This window comes from Lepisosteus oculatus, chromosome 27, assembly GCF_040954835.1.
Source record: "Lepisosteus oculatus isolate fLepOcu1 chromosome 27, fLepOcu1.hap2, whole genome shotgun sequence".
NCBI lineage: Eukaryota > Metazoa > Chordata > Actinopteri > Semionotiformes > Lepisosteidae > Lepisosteus > Lepisosteus oculatus.
Window position 1 is genome coordinate 10,873,949 of NC_090722.1, and position 18,335 is coordinate 10,892,283.

The 18,335-nt window shown below is 55.9% G+C and overlaps 2 protein-coding genes across 6 annotated transcripts; one reads left to right on the top strand and one right to left on the bottom strand.

Annotated features, from left to right (window-relative positions):
- Nucleotides 1-955: 955 nt before the first annotated feature.
- LOC138225360 (interferon-inducible GTPase 5-like) lies at nt 956-10,401 on the bottom strand. Of its 4 annotated transcripts, XM_069185358.1 has the most exons (4): nt 10,066-10,401; nt 8,470-8,863; nt 2,738-3,683; nt 956-1,723 (listed from the first exon to the last, which is right to left on the bottom strand). In XM_069185358.1, the coding sequence occupies exons 3-4, from the start codon at nt 3,623-3,625 to the stop codon at nt 1,439-1,441; spliced, it is 1,173 nt and encodes a 390-aa protein (XP_069041459.1). In that variant the 5' UTR covers nt 3,626-3,683; nt 8,470-8,863; nt 10,066-10,401; the 3' UTR covers nt 956-1,438. The 4 variants fall into 4 exon arrangements, with proteins under 4 accessions (XP_069041459.1, XP_069041460.1, XP_069041457.1 ...); XM_069185359.1 differs by lacking the exon at nt 8,470-8,863; XM_069185356.1 differs by lacking the exons at nt 8,470-8,863; nt 10,066-10,401 and adding an exon at nt 5,523-6,197.
- LOC138225356 (TBC1 domain family member 15) lies at nt 7,594-17,526 on the top strand. 2 transcript variants are annotated; one of them, XM_069185332.1, is made up of 11 exons: nt 7,594-8,245; nt 10,406-10,522; nt 11,183-11,368; nt 11,482-11,600; nt 12,850-12,953; nt 13,665-13,732; nt 14,264-14,410; nt 15,290-15,380; nt 15,665-15,813; nt 16,176-16,320; nt 16,602-17,526. In XM_069185332.1, the coding sequence occupies exons 1-11, from the start codon at nt 7,915-7,917 to the stop codon at nt 16,759-16,761; spliced, it is 1,617 nt and encodes a 538-aa protein (XP_069041433.1). In that variant the 5' UTR covers nt 7,594-7,914; the 3' UTR covers nt 16,762-17,526. The 2 variants fall into 2 exon arrangements, with proteins under 2 accessions (XP_069041433.1, XP_069041435.1); XM_069185334.1 differs by lacking the exon at nt 10,406-10,522 and having other exon boundaries at nt 7,597-8,245.
- The last annotated feature ends 809 nt before the right edge of the window (nt 17,527-18,335 follow it).

Genomic DNA, 18,335 nt, shown 5'->3' on the forward strand with positions numbered 1-18,335 from the left:
TACTGCACTGTACACTGCTTTTACCCTGATCTTACTGGGCTTTTTTGTAAAATAAGATTTAGAAAGAAAATGTATCCAGCACATATCCTTACTTTAATTTAAGAGGCAACATTTGTTTCAAACAAAGCACTCCACAGACATGTAAGAAAGAAGGAAATGATCTCATTTCCAAGAAATCGAAAGTGAAGGTGTGAACTGATGAGCCTGATGAGCTCTGGGGCTTCTGTCTGCTGTTTACACACCGGGCTAAGCAGGTACACCTACAGTAAAATTAACCCTGCTCCTGCAGATCACGGGGAACAACATGACGGAGTCAGTTCCACACAGGGAGAGGAAAGCAAACAGAGAAAAATACACATTGTTTCAGAGGTGTGCATTACAATAGCGCCAGGAATCCTGCGTGACTTGTGGGCTCACAGTGCACCTGTTACCCGGTCTGAGCAGGTGGCACAGCGCTGAGGCTGAACAGCACTGACTGGAACAGGTTCGAGACCTGCCCTGTCAACGTCTTTACCCGAAGGGGTGTGGGAGTATGGAACAAGCTGCCTGTCGGTGTCACGCGAGCCAGAAAAGGGAGCATCACCAGCAAAGCACTCAAAAGCCTAAACGAGTTTGACCGGCAATGTTGAACAGGGGTCCCCACATTGTTCCTGCTGGTTGTACCCTAAACCTGAGCTGGTCATCAGTGATCATAACTGATCTGCTTAACGGCTTCTGCACTCTGTCCCTCGCTGCAAACATCCTTCACTGCAGGTGTATGGATCTGCACAGGTCCACTTGCACTCATTTCAGTTGAATACAGGCAGGTCTGACACTCAGTGATTGGGCGAGACTGATACCAATTAACCAATCCCATTCAGCATCCCTTTGTCAGAGGTACAGGTTGTTTCACTTTAAATGTGAAGTGATTTTTTTCCCACAGTACTGAAGAAAAATATACAAATATAGGAAGACGTCAGTGTTTATAGTATTTATTTTGGATTTTATAAGCAAAACAATACATATGTTTCAATTTGCAGTATAAATATTTCATATTAGGATTATCCAGTCATGGTCCTGTAGGGTCGGTCAGTGTGTCTGCAGGGCTGTCCAGTCCTGGTCCTGGAGGGTCGGTCAGTGTGTCTGCAGGGCTGTCCAGTCCTGGTCCTGGAGGGTCAGTCAGTGTGTCTGCTGGTTTTCATGTCAGAACACCTTTTAATTAGCACATTATTGTCCTACATGCATAATGATTCTCCCAGCTGCTAAGATGCTGCTGCTATAGAAACACAGACGACCAGCACGGACGGTCATGTGTTTCACAAGATAATCAAGATTTAAAAATTGCCTGGCTGCACCAACCTACTAAATCCCTATTGACATCCGTCCTAATTGGGAATCCCACTCTCTGAGCCCCTGCTCTCAAGACTGAACTCCCTAAACCCCGTAAAAAAACAGGATCCTAAATGTCCATCTGCGTGTCCTTCGTCCCAGGATCGGAGCCCTCCAGCGCCTTGCTCATCACCCTCCCGGCGTCCTCGCTCAGGTCACTCAGGGCAGAGCGCAGCAGCCAGTAGCAGGCAAGGAAGGACACGCCCCCCGAGGTGATGGTGCCCAAGACGGGCACCCTGCTCTCCAGCAGCCCCGCCAGCAACTGCTGCCCCACTGCCACCTGGCTCAGCATGTCTCCCACACTGCTCTCCGACAGCTCCCTGCCAGCACTGGACTGCACCTCCGCACACAGCTCCTGCAGAGAGAGGGGTTAATACAGACACACTGACTGGACACTCCAGGACAATAACACTGCACTGAGAGAGAGAGGGGTTAATACAGACACACTGACTGGACACTCCAGTACATTAACACTGCACTGAGAGAGAGAGGGGTTAATACAGACACACTGACTGGACACTCCAGTACATTAACACTGCACTGAGAGAGAGAGGGGTTAATACAGACACACTGGCTGGACACTCCAGTACATTAACACTGCACTGAGAGAGAGAGGGGTTAATACAGACACCTTGACTGGACACTCCAGTACATTAACACTGCACTGAGAGAGAGGGGTTAATACAGACACACTGACTGGACACTCCAGTACATGAACACTGCACTGAGAGAGAGAGGGGTTAATACAGACACACTGACTGGACACTCCAGTACATGAACACTGCACTGAAAGAGAGGGGTTAATACAGACACTGACTGGACACTCCAGTACATTAACACTGCCCTGAGAGAGAGAGGGGTTAATACAGACACACTGACTGGACACTCCAGTACATGAACACTGCCCTGAGAGAGAGAGGGGTTAATACAGACACACTGACTGGACACTCCAGTACATGAACACTGCCCTGAGAGAGAGAGGGGTTAATACAGACACACTGACTGGACACTCCAGTACATGAACACTGCCCTGAGAGAGAGAGGGGTTAATACAGACACACTGACTGGACACTCCAGTACATTAACACTGCACTGAGAGAGAGGGGGGTTAATACAGACACACTGACTGGACACTCCAGTACATTAACACTGCACTGAGAGAGAGAGGGGTTAATACAGACACACTGACTGGACACTCCAGTACATTAACACTGCACTGAGAGAGAGGGGGGTTAATACAGACACACTGACTGGACACTCCAGTACATTAACACTGCACTGAGAGAGAGGGGTTCAGACAGACACACTGACTGGACACTCCAGTACATTAACACTGCACTGAGAGAGAGAGAGGGGTTCAGACAGACACCTGGTACTGCTTGCCGGTCAGCGCTGCCAGCTGCTGTAGAGAGTCCTGGTCCAGGCCGAAGTGGCGCTGGTAGGAGCGGAGAGCCTGGACCAGGATGGGCACGCTGCCCCGCACCGCCCCGCCGGGCGCCATGGCGGCCAGGCACGCGGACATGGCGGTGCGCCACAGCGTGCCCGCGAGCGCCCGCCTCTTGGCGGCCAGCGCGGCGGCAGACAGGTTGGGCAGCGCCAGGAGGAGGGCGTGGCGCTTGAGCCCGTCCAGCTCCGCCTCCAGCGTGTCCTGCAGCCGCTCGAAGTCGTAGCGCTGGAGCTGGAAGCAGGAGACGAGGAAGACCGGGGCCCCCGGCAGGCCGCAGCGCGCCAGGCCGCCCGCGCAGTCTTCGCGGATCCGCGCCAGCAACGCCTCCTCGCCGCCCGCCCCGGCCCGGCGCCGCAGCCCCGCGCCCACGTCCCGGTCCACCTTGTTCCGCACGAGGTAGACGCGCCCGCCGTGGGCGCGCACGGCCCGCGCCAGCGCCGCGTGGCTCTCCCGGAAGCGCTCGGACGCCACGATGATGACCAGGTCGAAGCGCCGCAGCCCCACGGCCTGCAGGTAGCTGTCCGCCTGGAAGCAGGGGGTGCCGATGCCGGGGAGGTCCCACAGCCGGACCGTGGGGATCCGGGGGTGGGCGTAGGGGGTCACCTCCCGGGTCGTCTCCGTGACGCCCGTGGGCGCCGCGTCGGGGTGCTCGTCGTCCAGCCCCCGGAAGGCATTGACGAAGGTGGACTTCCCCGCGCCGGACTCCCCGGTCACCGCGATGTCCAGCGTGGCCGAGTCCAGCTGGTCCAGCATGCTCTGGACCTGGGCCACCACCTCGGTCAGCACGCGGGACCGCAGCAGGCTGCCCATCTCCTGGACCTCCTGCTCGCTGATGGTCTGCAGACCCGGGACGGCTGGGCGGCGGTCACTGCGGTAACAGGATGACCACACGGCGGCCTTGTCACCAGGAGACAACTGACCGGGCATTGAGATTGCACCCACAGCTGGTAGCATGAGTTACTGGACCAACCTCTCTGTAACCTGATCTCACTGGGCTGCACTCCGCTGTAATAATAATAATAATTGCTACACTTATATAGCGCTTTTCTGGACACTCCACTCAGAGCACTTTACAGGTAAGGGGGATCCCCTCCAGCACCACCAATGTGCAGCCCCACCTGGATGATGTGACGGCAGCTATAGTGCGCCAGAACGCTCACCACACATCAGCTCTCAGTGGGGAGGAGAGCAGAGTGATGAAGCCAATTCATAGATGGGGATTATTAGGAGGCCATGATTGGTAAAGGGCCAGGGGGGAATTTGGTCAAGACACTGGGGTAACACCCCTACTCTTTACGAGAAACACCCTGGGATTTTTAATGACCACAGAGAGTCAGGACCTCGGTTTTAAGTCTCATCCGAAGGACGGCACCTGTTTACAGTATAGTGTCCCCGTCACTACACTGGGGCATTAGGACCCACACAGACTGCAGGTTGAGCACCCCCTGCTGGCCCCACTAACACCTCTTCCAGCAGCAGCCTTAGTTTTTCCCAGGAGGTCTCCCATCCAGGTACTGACCAGGCTCACACCTGCTTAGCTTCAGTGGGTTGCCAATTGTGAGTTGCAGGGTGATATGGCTGTACTGTGCTTTTACCCTGATCTCACTGTGATTTACTGCACTGTACTGTTTTTACCCTGATCAAACATGGCTTTACTGCGCTGTACTGGCTTTTACCATGGAGTACTTCAGTAATTGTTCCAAGAGGTGCCTCCGGTGTTAATCATCGCCTTTAACTGCTTTCCTCCCGCTGTCCGGTCCGCCAAGGGGAGGAGCCGGGTGTGGGCTGGTGCCGGTAACCGCGATCCGCCAGCGCCAGGCGGGGCAGTGAGATCGGCTGTGCTTCCACACAGTTAACCTGCGAATTCCTCCCGGATTTTCTTTTAATCGGAAAGGACAACAGCGCAGACAAGAATCTGAGGATTTTGCAATGCGCGCGTCTGTTTACAGCGGTTTTCTGGGAGAAAAGTCATCTTCTGGCCGAATTCTTTTAAAAGCATGTTTCTCTGGTCGCGCCATGGGGAGCCGGGAGGCGCAATTATTCAGAGCAAAGTTGAGCTCATTCCGGCTGCTCTTCAGACCCTCTCCTGACCGGCCCGCAGATAATCTCACCTATAAACCAGACACCAGGGTGAGCAGCGGTGCACGGTTCAATAGGGGGGAGGTTCCAACTGATTACAGAATTGCTTATTTCGCGGTGTTTCGCTCAAAGGTCCTTCTTGCGCTCTTCTGATTCTGTTGCTGTTGTTCGACAATTCTGTGATGATCACAAACGTGTAGGTGACGCGGTCTAGTTACCTTACGGACACGGATATGCTGAATATCCGTCTGTCTCGTCTAATTGGTTAATTTACCTTAGATACCGATCTGTTTAGCTGTATGTCGACGTCGGTTTTATTTAGTTTCGATATATTACTGCAGAATTAACCGTAATAAGCCAAACAATAACAAAACGAATCGAGTTTTGTCATGTGAGAGACTTCAGATGTGAGTGTCCGTGGATGAAGTGGTCCAGATACCGGACAGGAGTCACCTCCGCACCCCGGGGTCCGCCCGGTTCTGCCCACGTGCCTCCCCCCGGACCGTCCCGACCCCCAGCAGAGCCTCCAGAACGGCCCGGTCCGTTCTGACCCCGACCTGGGCAGGCCACAGTGACAACCGGCTGCACGTCAACACCCGGGGCAGCGCTCTCGGTCTGGGCTACGTACCTCATTTTTCAGAACTTGAAACCGGTTATGCGGCAGGGAAAACTGAAGGAGCGACTCGCGACTCGACTCGACAGAGGAAATGAACTACGACAAAAAACGAAACTGGAAAGAAAACCACCTGGCGCGAGCGGGACACGCGTGACGGGACCGGCCGGTGGGCTGTGTCTCCCTCTGGCGGTCAGATGTCGCCATGGCCGCAGACCGGACGCACTGGGACAAGAGTCGACCAAGGCGAATTGTCAATTAGTCCGGCTTGTTTCACCCTCCCGGATATGGGAACCTTTACTTACTAATTCTCGACATTTTAGATATCCTTAGTCCACTGCATGTTTGCACAACGCTGGTGTGAGAATCACTCAAGACTGAGACCCACTCCTCTACAAGAGTGTCCTGCCCTGCTCCTGGAGGGTCTGTAGCTCTTTAGTCCAGCTCAGCCCCTAATAAGATCATTATTGGCTTAACTGGACCAGTTTAACACCTTCTCCCAGCTCTGCTTGACAAACTGGCCAGTCTCTCCAGGACCAGTACTGGACGGCCCTGCGGACACACTGACCAGCCCTGCAAGACCTGGACTGGACAGCCCTCCAGGACCAGGACTGGACAGCCCTGCAGACACACTGACCAGCCCTCCAGGACCAAGACTGGACAGCCCTGCAGACACACTGATCAGCCCTCCAGGACCAGGACTGGACAGCCCTGCAGACACACTGACCAGCCCTCCAGGACCAGGACTGGACAGCCCTGCAGACACACTGACCAGCCCTCCAGGACCAGGACTGGACAGCCCTGCAGACACACTGAATGACCCTCCAGGCCCACTGGTGCTCACTGACCCTCTCTGGCCAGAAGGCTGAGTTAAGGAGTGGGCAGTGTGGACTGTATCACCAGATACAGCGTAGTGCCTGTACTCGGGTCCGTGGCGAGGATAATCCTCTGAATAATTCGCTGTGTACATCGTTAGCCTCATGAACATAATCCAGATTGTGAGAATTAACCCCCTGCTGGCCTCAGATGAGATCACACAGGAGAGGAATACTGTCCCTTCGAATCTGGGGGGTTTGTTAGGGAGCCTGTAGTGTTCAGGAGGCTTTCATGGAGGTAAACAGGTCTCGTCACACCTGGGTCTGGCCCTGGACACCAGAGCACTGAGATCACTCTCCCTTCTTCTGCCTCAGCTCTGTGAAACACAGAGGGTCAACTCCCCTCCTCCTGTCTCTCTCACTCTCCTCCCCCTCTCTCTCCTCCTCCTGTCTCTCTCCTCCTGTTTCTCACTCTCCTCCTCTCTCTGTTCCTGTCTCTCTTACTCTGCTCCTGTCTCTCACTCTCCTCCTCCTATCTTTCTCTCTCCTCCTCTCTCTGCTCCTGTCTCACTCTCCTCCTCTCTCTGCTCCTGTCTCTCTCACTCTAGATTGGACCCTCTCGGTCTTGAGCTGCTTGAGAGTCGTCACAGTTAAGGCCCTGAGCTCCAGCTTGGTTAGGGCATGAGATCAGTGAAAGAGGTCTAATGGATCCGATTACAAGGTCAATTATGTAACTGGGAGCTCAGAGGGGTTCCTTGGCCCAGAACTGGGTCAGTAAGCTTACTGTGTTTGATTCAATATAAGTACTGTCAAAATACTCTTTATATATATATGGTTACCATGTTATAGAAATAGACTGCTGCTCTTGAATCAGTCCAAAGAGAAACTACATACTGTCCAGGGCTTGAAGTAGTGTCCCTCACTGTCAGGCTGGAGGAACTCAGTCTCTTTAGTCTGAAGGGGGTGTCCCACAGTGACAGACTGGAGGAACTGCGTCTCTTTAGTCTGAAGGGAGTGTCTCACACTGACAGACTGGAGGAACTGAGTGCCTTTAGTCTGTCCCACTCCACACAGACAGGCCAGGAACTGAACCCGCGGCCTCTGTAATGTTGTACTGTATGTGTAATCGGATGCACAATAAAAGTTTAAAAAAAAAAAACAGGAACACGGCACGAGGATCGGGGGCACACATCGGAAGGGGGAGGAGGCGCTTCACGCCCGCGGCGCTGTGGGCGGCTCCGGCACCAGACGACACAGACCCGAGCTGCAGGCGCGCAGACCGCGGCCGGGCTCGGGCAGAGCGCCGCGCGCCGTCATGTGACCGCGCTGCGTGTGTGAGAGTGGGGGGGGTGAACTAGCTCGTGCACCATCACACCCCGAGCGCAGGGACACGAGCTCGCTCTCCCCGGCTCGCGGGGCAGAAACACAAGAGCGGCCGCAGAGCGCAGAGCGGAGCGAGACAGATCCCAGCTCGCTGCTCGCTCAGTCGGGATCCGCGCGGCCCGCAGCACAGTCACGCCGGTGGAGTGGAGTGGAGTGGGGGGGCATGCGGCGCGCGGGCAGGTAGCCGGCGCGAGGGGCCAGGCCGGGCGATGACGGAGCGCGCGCCGGACGGGGGCCCCGCCTCGCGTGGGGGCGCCGTCCCAGGACAGGGGCGCGAGGCCGCCGTGGGCGGCTACTCCAGCAGGACCAGTTGGCAGGGGAGAGACGCGCGCTCTCCTCCTTCTCCTGCGCCGGTGTCGGACGGTGCTCAGGCGGAGCCCCCCCGCGCGGGGGCGCAGAGCGGCGACCAGAGGCGGAGTTCTGTGCCGGGGGGCGCGAGCGGCTCCTCCGGGGGTCCTGCGCTGCCGGGGCTACCAGGGGTCATGGACTCCGAGGGGCGCGTGGACGAGTCCAGGCTGCGGACCCACATCTTCAAGAACGGTAACGCGCAGGGGTGGGGCTGGGGTTCGAGCCCGCTGTGGAGCCGCACGCTGCCCGTACGGGGTGCAGAGCCGGCTGTGCGCGGTTCTTACAGCGCCCGTCTCCCTGTTCTAACACGCCTGACTTCCTACCAGATTCCTCAGTATTTGTGTATATCCCTTAATCTAGTCCAAGACTCTGGGGAGAAATCTTTCATTCTTAAGAGAGGCGGTGGAAACACACACCTGACGCGTGAGTTCAAATCACGCAGCGCGACTCCACGCCCGAGCGCCCCTCCGAAATATCGCCCTTCCACCTCATTTGCATGGAAGTTTATCAGCGTCCGTGTGCGAGTCCGCGAGGCGGGTGACGAGACACGTCACAGGCCGGCGCTGCACGAAACACTGGACCGACTTGCAGCCCCGATCGTGTTTCGGGGTGTCTTCGTAGCGGCAGGAGACGGCTGAGACCCCGAAGCTCCCTGCAGCCGCGTCTCTGCAGGGGGGAGAAATCTGGGAAAATTCCTTTCCTGGAAGAAACCAGGGCATCCGTTTCAAGCAAACATGGCTGTGCAGCTTGTTCCACACTCCCACCAGCCTTTGTGTAAAGGAGAGCCTCCTGTCTGGAATCTCACGCAGCCTGAAAAAAAAATCAGGGTGTGTGTTTCAACAGCTGTGGCTGTGCAGCTTGTCCCACGCACCTGCAGCTCTTTGTGCAAAGCACTCTCTCTCAGTGCCCACTCATTCCCCCTGATTGGTGCTGGGGTCTTGACGGGGGTGGGTAAACTCAGGCAGACCTGGGTTTTTTTTTTTCCCAAACTGAGCGGAGAAAATCCCAGGATAGATGCTTTTTGAAGTCAAGTGCTAGTCAACTGATGCTCACGCACCCCCCCGCCAGGCTGCTGAAAGGCAGCAGGTCAGCTGCCTGCCTGCCTGACGCGCCCTGCAGCTGGGTGACACGTCCAGGGCACGCCATGCTGCGGGGGAGACGGGGGCGCCCGGAGGGGCGCGTCTCACTGGGAGAGGCCTCGTCGGAGCACACGCACCCCAGGAGGGGGAAGGCAGAGACTCTAAGTGCAGTTCAAACTGAGAACAGGAGGCGCTGCTTTGCACAAAGGGTGGTGGGGGTGTGGAACGGGCTGGCAAGCCATGCCGTTGAAGCCGAAACCCTGGATTCTATCAAAAACAGGCTAGATAAGATCCTTCATTCAGGACAGCTCATCTTTACACAAAGGGTGGTTGGAGCGTGGAACAAGATGCACATGCTGTTGGAGCGGATACCCTGGATTCTCTTGACACAGCTCTATGAGATCCTGGGATCAATTACCCACTAACTATTAAGCAGGCTAGATACTAGGCAGTGGGATCAGCAGGAGTAGTACTGGTAGCACTGGTATTATCAGCAGTAATAGCTTCAGCGTGCCGCGGGAACACTGCTGCCTCAGAGCTGTCGGTTCTCACAGCTTTTGCACAGCAGTCGGATCCACTCCGGGATTTACCGGATGCTGGGATCTGGTTTGCCAGCCAACACACAGGTACAGGAACTGGAGTGTTTGTTTACCTTGAGTAAACTTACAAAGGGAGACGTGTAATGATAACACATTGTTTTTCTTCTTCCCCTGCAGCAGCTTGGGCCTGATTAATAATGTGCCACGCACTGCTGTACAGCACAGTAAAGGCCAGTGAGATCAGGGTAAAAGCACAGTAAAGTGCAGTAAATCACACTGAGGTCGGGGTTAAAGTATGGTAAAGTGCAGATCACTAGCAGTACATAACTCTGGAACTCTGTACAAGTGTTTCAGCATCACTAATAAACACAATAACTCAAGAATGGTTACAAACCAGAAGAGGCCTTCGGTTGTCAGTAGTTAATCCCAGGATCTCCTCCAGCTGTTTCCCAGGCCCAGGCCAGGCACATGACTGGAGCACTGAAGGTCTCTGCTGCTCCTGGCACACTCACACACACACACACACAGATCCAGACTGCTCTGCACACTGTCAGCACACACACACGCACACACACACACACACTCACTCACTCACTCACTCACTCACTCACTCACACACACACACACAGATCCAGACTGCTCTGCACACTGTCAGCACACACACACACACACACACACACACAAGTGCCTGGAGAGCGAGCAGTGACCTTGCGAGCTGAGATATGATTTCACAGGTCCTGCCAGGCTGGTATGTGCTTTGCAACTGGCTGACACTGGTGTCTGGAGGGTGTACTGCACAGGTTCCCAGCCCTGGTCACAGAGGAACACGGGCCCATCTGCGTTTTGCTCCAGTGAGTTCTTAATCACAGACTAATTGACTAATATGGCCACCTGGACCTTAACAGGAACAGGTCTCACTGTGGGTGTGTCTGACACAATACCACTCCCACTGTGGGTGTGTCTGACACAATACAACTCCCACTGTGTGTGTGTGAGAGACACAGTGTCACTCCCACTGTGGGTGTGTCTAACACAATACCACTCCCACTGTGGGTGTGTCTAACACAATACCACTCCCACTGTGGGTGTGCCTGACACAATACCACTCCCACTGTGGGTGTATCTGGCACAGTGTCACTCCCACTGTGGGTGTGTCTGACACAGTGTCACTCCTACTGTGGGTGTGTCTAACACAATACCACTCCCACTGTGGGTGTGTCTGACACAGTGTCACTCCCACTGTGGGTGTGTCTAACACAATACCACTCCCACTGTGGGTGTGTCTGACACAGCGTCACCCCAAACAGAGTCATCAATGAGCTCTGAAGATGTGGATCTCAGCAGGCCTGAAAACCAGTGTGGGGCTCTGCAGGGGCAGGGCTGGGACCCCTGCTTTCAGTGCCCAGATCTCCGTCTGTGTTGTACTGCGCTGCGCCCTGCCCCCACGTGATCTCCCCGTTCCCCTGCCCGTTTGCGAGGATGCTCTCTGTGTCTCTCTGCTCCGCGGACAGGTGGCGTGGCCCCGGCCGAGCGCGCGCGGGTCTGGCGCTTCCTGTTCGGCATGTTCCCCAGCAGCTCCACGGCCCTGGAGCGCCCCCTGCTGGCCGAGCAGCTGGCGGTGCGCTACGGCGCCATGAAGAGGAAGTGGCGGCAGCTGCTGCCCTCCGCCGCCCGCATCCGGCTGAACGGCACCGACGGTACGGCAGCGGCGCCGCCCAGGAACCCGGCTCCCGGCCCTCTCCGTGCGTGTCCGAGCGCCCGCTGCGCCGCCGCCTCTCTCTCCTCACGCCTGTCTCTCCCGCCGGTCCAGACGAGCTGATCGCCGCCGTGCGGTTCTACGAGCGGCGCAGGGAGCAGGCCGAAGGGTCGCAGCCCCAGCAGGGCGAGGAGGCCGCGCAGAGGATCTCCTTCCTGGAGCTGCAGGCTCAGGTGCAGCCGCCCCCCGCTGGTCTTCCTTTCGTGCTCGATCGGTTAATTGCAGGGCGGCATGGTGGAGCAGGGGTCAGCATTGCTGCCACACAGCGCTGGGATCAAATCTGCACCTGGGGCGCTGTCTGTGTGGAGTTTGCACGTTCTCCCTGTGTTTGCATAGGTTTCCTCCAGGCGCTCCAGTTTCCTCCCACAGTCCAGAGACATGCAGGTGGGCTAACTGGCTCCTGGGAAAATCGGCCCTGAATTGGATAAAGTGATTAGAAAATGGATGGATGTTTAATTGCTTCACAGCTCTTAATTGTCTAATGAACTTCTGCCAGTGATCAGGTCCATAGTTAGGGCTGATCTGAAGTTAAGGCACTCCCTAAGCGATGAAATGGTGACGGCTGCTGTTTCTCAAGTTTTGGAGAAGTGGGGTAAGTGTTGTTGTGGGGAAGTTACGAAACCTGTTGTTGACTTCCTGCGATTGGAAAGATTAGGGATCATTTCTATCATCGTGGAGGGAGAGAAAGAGTGAACCCGCGGGTGACCCTCCGCTCCGCTGCACACAGCTCGTTCGCTGCTTGTTGGCCGTGTGTGGGTGCATGTGCGCGCGCGCGCGTGACCGTGTGTGCGTGTGCGGAGGTGTGCATGTGTGTGATCACAGCGTAGCATCGCTCCGTTTTTGCCAGGAGAAACCTGCCAGAGGAGCCAGAATGAACACTGAGTGAATCAGGGATCGAGACCCAGTCTGGAACAGAGGGAATGAATTGAATCTTCACCTGAACAGCCACGTTGCTGGATTGTTCAGTTGTGTAAAGGAGAGGGAGGGTTTATGTTCTTAAATCTATAACTGTATGATTCCTGGAAACACTTTGAGGAAAAGGAGAGATTTAGTTGGAACATAAATTATACTCTTGCCTTGGTGTCTCTGGAGCTGAAGGGAATGTCCTGCACTGTCAGGCTGAAGGAAAATAATCTTTTTAGTCTTGAACGCAGAAGCCTACAATGTGGACTTGATACAGGTCTTCAAAATCCTCAAAGGCACCGACAAAGAGGAACCAGAGGACACCAGTGCAATCTACAGGGCAGTGCATTTAAAACAGAACAGGTGACCCCTTACACAAAGGGGAGTGGGAGGGTGGAGCAAGCTGCCCAGCCATGGTGTTGAAGCCGATACCCTGGTTTCTTTCGAGAACCATCCAGATGAGTTTCTCAGAACGATGAGACGCTAACGGATGGAACGGTCTCCTCTTGTCCGTCCCAGGTGCTGATGGACCGGGTCAGTCTGGACCTGGAGGACCTGCAGGAGGCCGTGCGGATCATCGACAAGGACGTCCCGCGGACCGAGAGGGACCTGGACTACTTCCTGTGAGTGAGGGCGGCTGACCCGCCCCTCTCCGCGTCCAGCTGCCTGACCCTTCGAATCACACTCCCATAATCTCCTGGGCTAGAGGCGTCGACTGGGGTGTCTGGGAGGGTCTCCCCCAGACGGACAGCAGTGTGCAGGGGTCGGAGTCTCTGGACTCGGAACTGAGAGGTCGTGGGTCTGAGTCCTGGGTGCTGCTGTGAAAGACAGGAATGAGAATTTCTTCTCAGTAGATTTTTTCAGGTTAAATAAAAGGTCACAGTATGAGCATAGAGCATACACACACAGGCCTCTGCACGGAGGAGAGGAGCTGTCGTGGGCTCTGGACTTTAAAATGGATGGCTGCGGGTTCAAATCCTAGGTAGTGGGGGTGTGGGGGGCACAGCTGTTGGCCAGGCTGCTGCTGTTTACGTCCTGCGGTATCGAATGGGTATAAAGTGCTTAGACATAAACTGCTGTAAATAAGCTCCCACAAGTTACTTTACACGAACGGTTGTACCAGACACAGTGAGTGACGTGGCTCCTCTCGATGAGTAATGAATGACACTGAGTGGGATGACTTCCAGGCTCTCCAGCTGCCCTGCTGAGCCCGTGTCTGCTGTAGTGAGCTTGCACAGTGCTGCCTGGCTCCTGCACCTCTCTCTCACCGTGTCACAGTGCTGCTCACTGTGAGTGAGGGGACCCAGCTCACGCGCGTGTCTGTCTCTGCCCAGGGGCGAGGGCTCCGCCAACCTGCTGGTGCTGAGGGATATTCTCATCACCTTCGCCGCTTTCCATCCAGGTAAGTTCCCTGCCCCCTCGGCCACGCCTGTGTCCGAGACCTGTCAGCCGTGCTCCTGCACTGGCGCCCCCTAGTGGCGGCACGAGCACGTGTTTCAGGGTCGGCGGAGTGTGTTCAGGGCATGTGGCCACAACGAGTGACCATTAATCAGCTCTTGCTCTTTCACAACTCTGAGAGGAAACCAGCACAGAGAAAGCATATATTGCACATGTGATGTAAGGCTGAATAATGGTTGTTCATATGTGAAATGGTTTTGTTTTGTTCTCTAAAATAAAAAATAAAAGTATATTGGGGCTGCCGTTGGGCAGGCACGGTGCAGCATTCCTTAAACCTTTACAAAAGACCCGTTCTGCTTTGCAAGGATCCGGATTGCAATGGCTGCTCTGTTCTGTGCTTGGCGTGGTCCCACTATATAACAAAGGGTCCCCTGTGAAATGCAGCACGGAGCTGCCAGTGGTCCTGTGGGGGCTGCAGCGCTGTGTTGAGGCCAGGTGCTTCTCCTCTCTCCCTCTCCCTCTCCTGGGCCCGCAGACGTGAGCTACGCCCAGGGCATGAACGACCTCTGCAGCCGCTTCCTGGAGGTGCTGGACTCGGAGGTCGACGCCTACTGGTGCTTCTCCTCCTACATGGAGCGGGTGTCCCGGGACTTCCGGGAGGACGGGCTGCGGCGCAAAATCGGTACGAGAGCTGGGCTGCACTTGTGCCTGTGCCTGAGTGCAGTTTGTCTGAGGGTGGGGGTGATTGGTGGAGGGGGTGAGGGGGGCGGGTCTGTGTATGAGTGAGTGATTGGTGGAGGGGGTGATGGGGCGGGTCTGTGTGTGAGTGAGTGATTGGTGGAGGGGGTGATGGGGCGGGTCTGTGTGTGAGTGAGTGATTGGTGGAGGGGGTGATGGGGTGGGTCTGTGTGTGAGTGAGTGATTGGTGGAGGGGGTGATGGGGTGGGTCTGTGTGTGAGTGAGTGATTGGTGGAGGGGGTGAGCAGGCGTGTCTGTGTGTGAGTGAGTGATTGGTGGAGGGGGTGAGCAGGCGTGTCTGTGTGTGAGTGAGTGATTGGTGGAGGGGGTGATGGGGCGGGTCTGCGTGTGAGTGAGTGATTGGTGGAGGGGGTGATGGGGCGGGTCTGTGTGTGAGTGAGTGATTGGTGGAGGGGGTGAGGGGGGCGGGTCTGGGTGTGAGTAAGTGATTGGTGGAGGGGGTGATGGGGCGGGTCTGTGTGTGAGTGAGTGATTGGTGGAGGGGGTGATGGGGTGGGTCTGTGTGTGAGTGAGTGATTGGTGGAGGGGGTGATGGGGCGGGTCTGTGTGTGAGTGAGTGATTGGTGGAGGGGGTGAAGGGGCGGGTCTGTGTGTGAGTGAGTGATTGGTGGAGGGGGTGAGGGGGGCGGGTCTGTGTGTGAGTGAGTGATTGGTGGAGGGGGTGAGCAGGCGTGTCTGTGTGTGAGTGAGTGATTGGTGGAGGGGGTGATGGGGCGGGTCTGTGTGTGAGTGAGTGATTGGTGGAGGGGGTGAAGGGGCGGGTCTGTGGGAGAATCACTGCATCACTGTGTGTCTCTCTCAGAGCTGGAGGCTGACCTGCTGAAGGAGCTAGACCCTCAGCTCCACTCCCATCTCCTTTCCGACACCATGGACACCCTGACCTTCTGTCACAGGTAACAGCACCCTCACCCCTGTCCATCTTTCTCATTCTTCCCTTCAGACCCCAGTAATAACCATGTTATAACTGGGGTGTAGATATGTAATAGCACTGTTATAACTTTACTGCAGATTTGCAATAATACTGTTATCATTGCACTGCAGATGTCTAGTAACTCTGTTATAATAGCACCGTAGTTTAGTAATAACACTGTTATGAGAGCACTGTAGAAGTGTAATAACCCTGTTAGAGCTGCACTGTAAATGTGAAAGTTTTGTGTTGTGACACACCTCACTGCAGGTGGCTGCTGCTGGGTTTCCAGCGAGAGTTCGACCACAGCGATGCCCTGCGGCTCTTCGAGATCCTGAGCTGTGATCACCTGGAGCTCATCTCTCAGGCCGTGGAGCGGGCCAGGTACCAGGAGAGGCTGTCTCTAACCCACAGCCAAGGTGAGCCTCTCCACAGCTTGGATGGGGAGACTGGTAAAACTACTGCTTTTGGTATTACTATAGCTACTGCTACTGCTACTGCTACTATCTGACCTTGCATTGCATTTGGACCTCCTCAAGTTCTGATAGAAGGGCTCATTTAGAGAAACCCGTATTGTGGAGAGTCAGCTGAGCCGCCGGTCCTGGTACTGTGCCCTGGTGGGAGTGAGAGTGGCAGAGCTGCAGGTGAACCCCACATGACACATGTCTGGGAGTGCAGCAGCCCTGCAGACCCGGTGAGCCTTCCTCAGGACACTTGGGAAGACCGCTAAGAGCTCTGGCTGTTCCATTTTTCCCGGACGCCCTGCTGGTGCTTCTGCTAGACGAGGACCCGGACGCCGCGCCGCCCCCGACGCTCAACACGGCGTTCACCTTCGAGCTCTTCATCTGCGCCGCCATCCTGCTGGAGCACAGAGACGCCCTGCTGCGCTGCCGCAGTGAGGTGGAGCTGATCCAGTTCACCAGCAGGTACCGTCGGCCCAGCCCTGTGTCCTGTGTGTGTGTGTGAGAGCAGAGCAGTCTGGACCTGTGACCTGCGACCTGCGACCTGCGACCTGCGACCTGCGACCTGTGTGTGTGTGTGTGTGTGTGAGTGAGAGAGCAGAGCAGAGCAGTCTGAACCTGTGACCTGTGACCTGTGACCTGTGACCTGTGTGTGTGTGAGAGAGAGAGCAGAGCAGTCTGGACCTGTGACCTGTGACCTGTGACCTGTGACCTGTGACCTGTGACCTGTGTGTGCTGTCTCACAGTTTGCAGGGGAAGCTGGATCTGAACACCGTGCTGCAGAAGGCAGAGGAGCACTTCTTCAACTACTTCAAGAGGGCCTCCTGGCAGGGGCTCGGCAGGAGGTTCCTGAGCCGCAAGAGCAAGGAGCCCCTCCTGCTGCAGTTCCGGAGCCTCTTCTCCTGATCGGAACGTCCAGGGATCAGGAGGAGAGGATGTAAAAGCTGCTGGGGTGGTGTGGGGATCCAGCCGAACCCTTGCCATGGAATAGGGAATCACAGTGTTTTCCAGCCCGGATCTCTCCGGGGCGGCGAACAGCAGAGCCGCTGAGCCCAGGACGGACCTCCGGAAGCACGTCTTCTGTCCCGCTGCTCCCAGCCGGAGACTTGGAGTCCAGGGACTCCCCTTCCTGACCCTTCATGCTGTCCAGCTCGGCTGGCGTCCTGGAGTCTCTTCACATCACCAGCAGGTCAAGGCCTGTGGAGACAGTCGGCTCTGCACTGCTGCTCCTGCGACTGTGTGTGTGTGTGGGGGGGGCAAATGTTACATAGTGTTTAATGCAAGGTGCAAGGTATTTTGGGGAAGGGGTGCCCCAAAATATTAAATTGACACAAACCCAAGTATTTTATCTCATCTTTTATCTGTCTCTCTTTCTGTCTCTGTGTGTGTCTGTCTGTCTCTATTTCTCGATCTGTCTGTCTCTATTTCTTGATCTGTCTGTCTGTACCTAGCTGTCTGTCGGGCAGTCTATCCATTTATCCTGCTGGAGTTGTGATTCGTCATGTTTTGAAGTGTTACACTGAGTAAAGACAGCAGCTGTCTGGGTGCTCAGTGTCTCTACTGTGTAAACCTGCAGCCAGGAGGCTCTGTACTGCGTCTGTGTTTCTGCCTGACTGCGAGTTCCCCTGGGTAGTTCCCAGGCAGCCCCCTGAATAAACAGAGGTGACTTCCTGAGGCGTGTGTGGGGCTCTGGGGTTCTGGGGCTCTCTCTCGGTGCCGCTCGTGGGGCGTGTGTCTGTGTGGGAGGGGGGGACCAGCTCACCCGAGAAGACTTCCTGCTCACACCTCCAGCCCAGGACAGGCAGGACAGCTTCTCCTCCGTCCCGAGACAGAGCCACACCTGCCCCGGGGACACAGTGCAGTCCTGCGACACGGCCATCGTCCACCATGATTCCAGGCCAGGGGGAGTCCTCATTTCCCAAGACTTACATCCTGGTTTTACTGCACTGTACTGTGCCTTTACCCTGATCTCACTGGGCTCTACTGTGCTGTACTGTGCCTTTACCCTGATCTCACTGGGCTCTACTCTGCTGTACTGTGCTTTTACCCTGATCTCACTGTGCTCTACTGCGCTGTACTCTGCTTTTACCCTGATCTCACTGGGCTGTACTGTGCTGTACTGTGCTTTCACCTTGATCTCACTGGGATGCACTGCGCTGTACTGTGCTTTTACCCTGATCTCACTGGGCTGTACTACGCTGTACTGTGCTTTTACCCTGATCTCATTGGGATGCACTGCGCTGTACTGTGCTTTTACCCTGATCTCACTGGGCTTTACTGCACTGCACTGTGATTTCACCCTGGAGGTCTGGTCTCCAGCCCCGGACCTGCGCTCAGGTCGGTTCCGAACCTGCTGTGGAGTCCAGCCGGTCCGGTCAGCTCAGGCTGGGGAAGGGCCGGATCGGAGGGGTGGGAGGGGCGATATTTAAAGATCACCTCCTGACATTCCCGCTCCGAGAGGAAGAGTCAGCGTCTATATT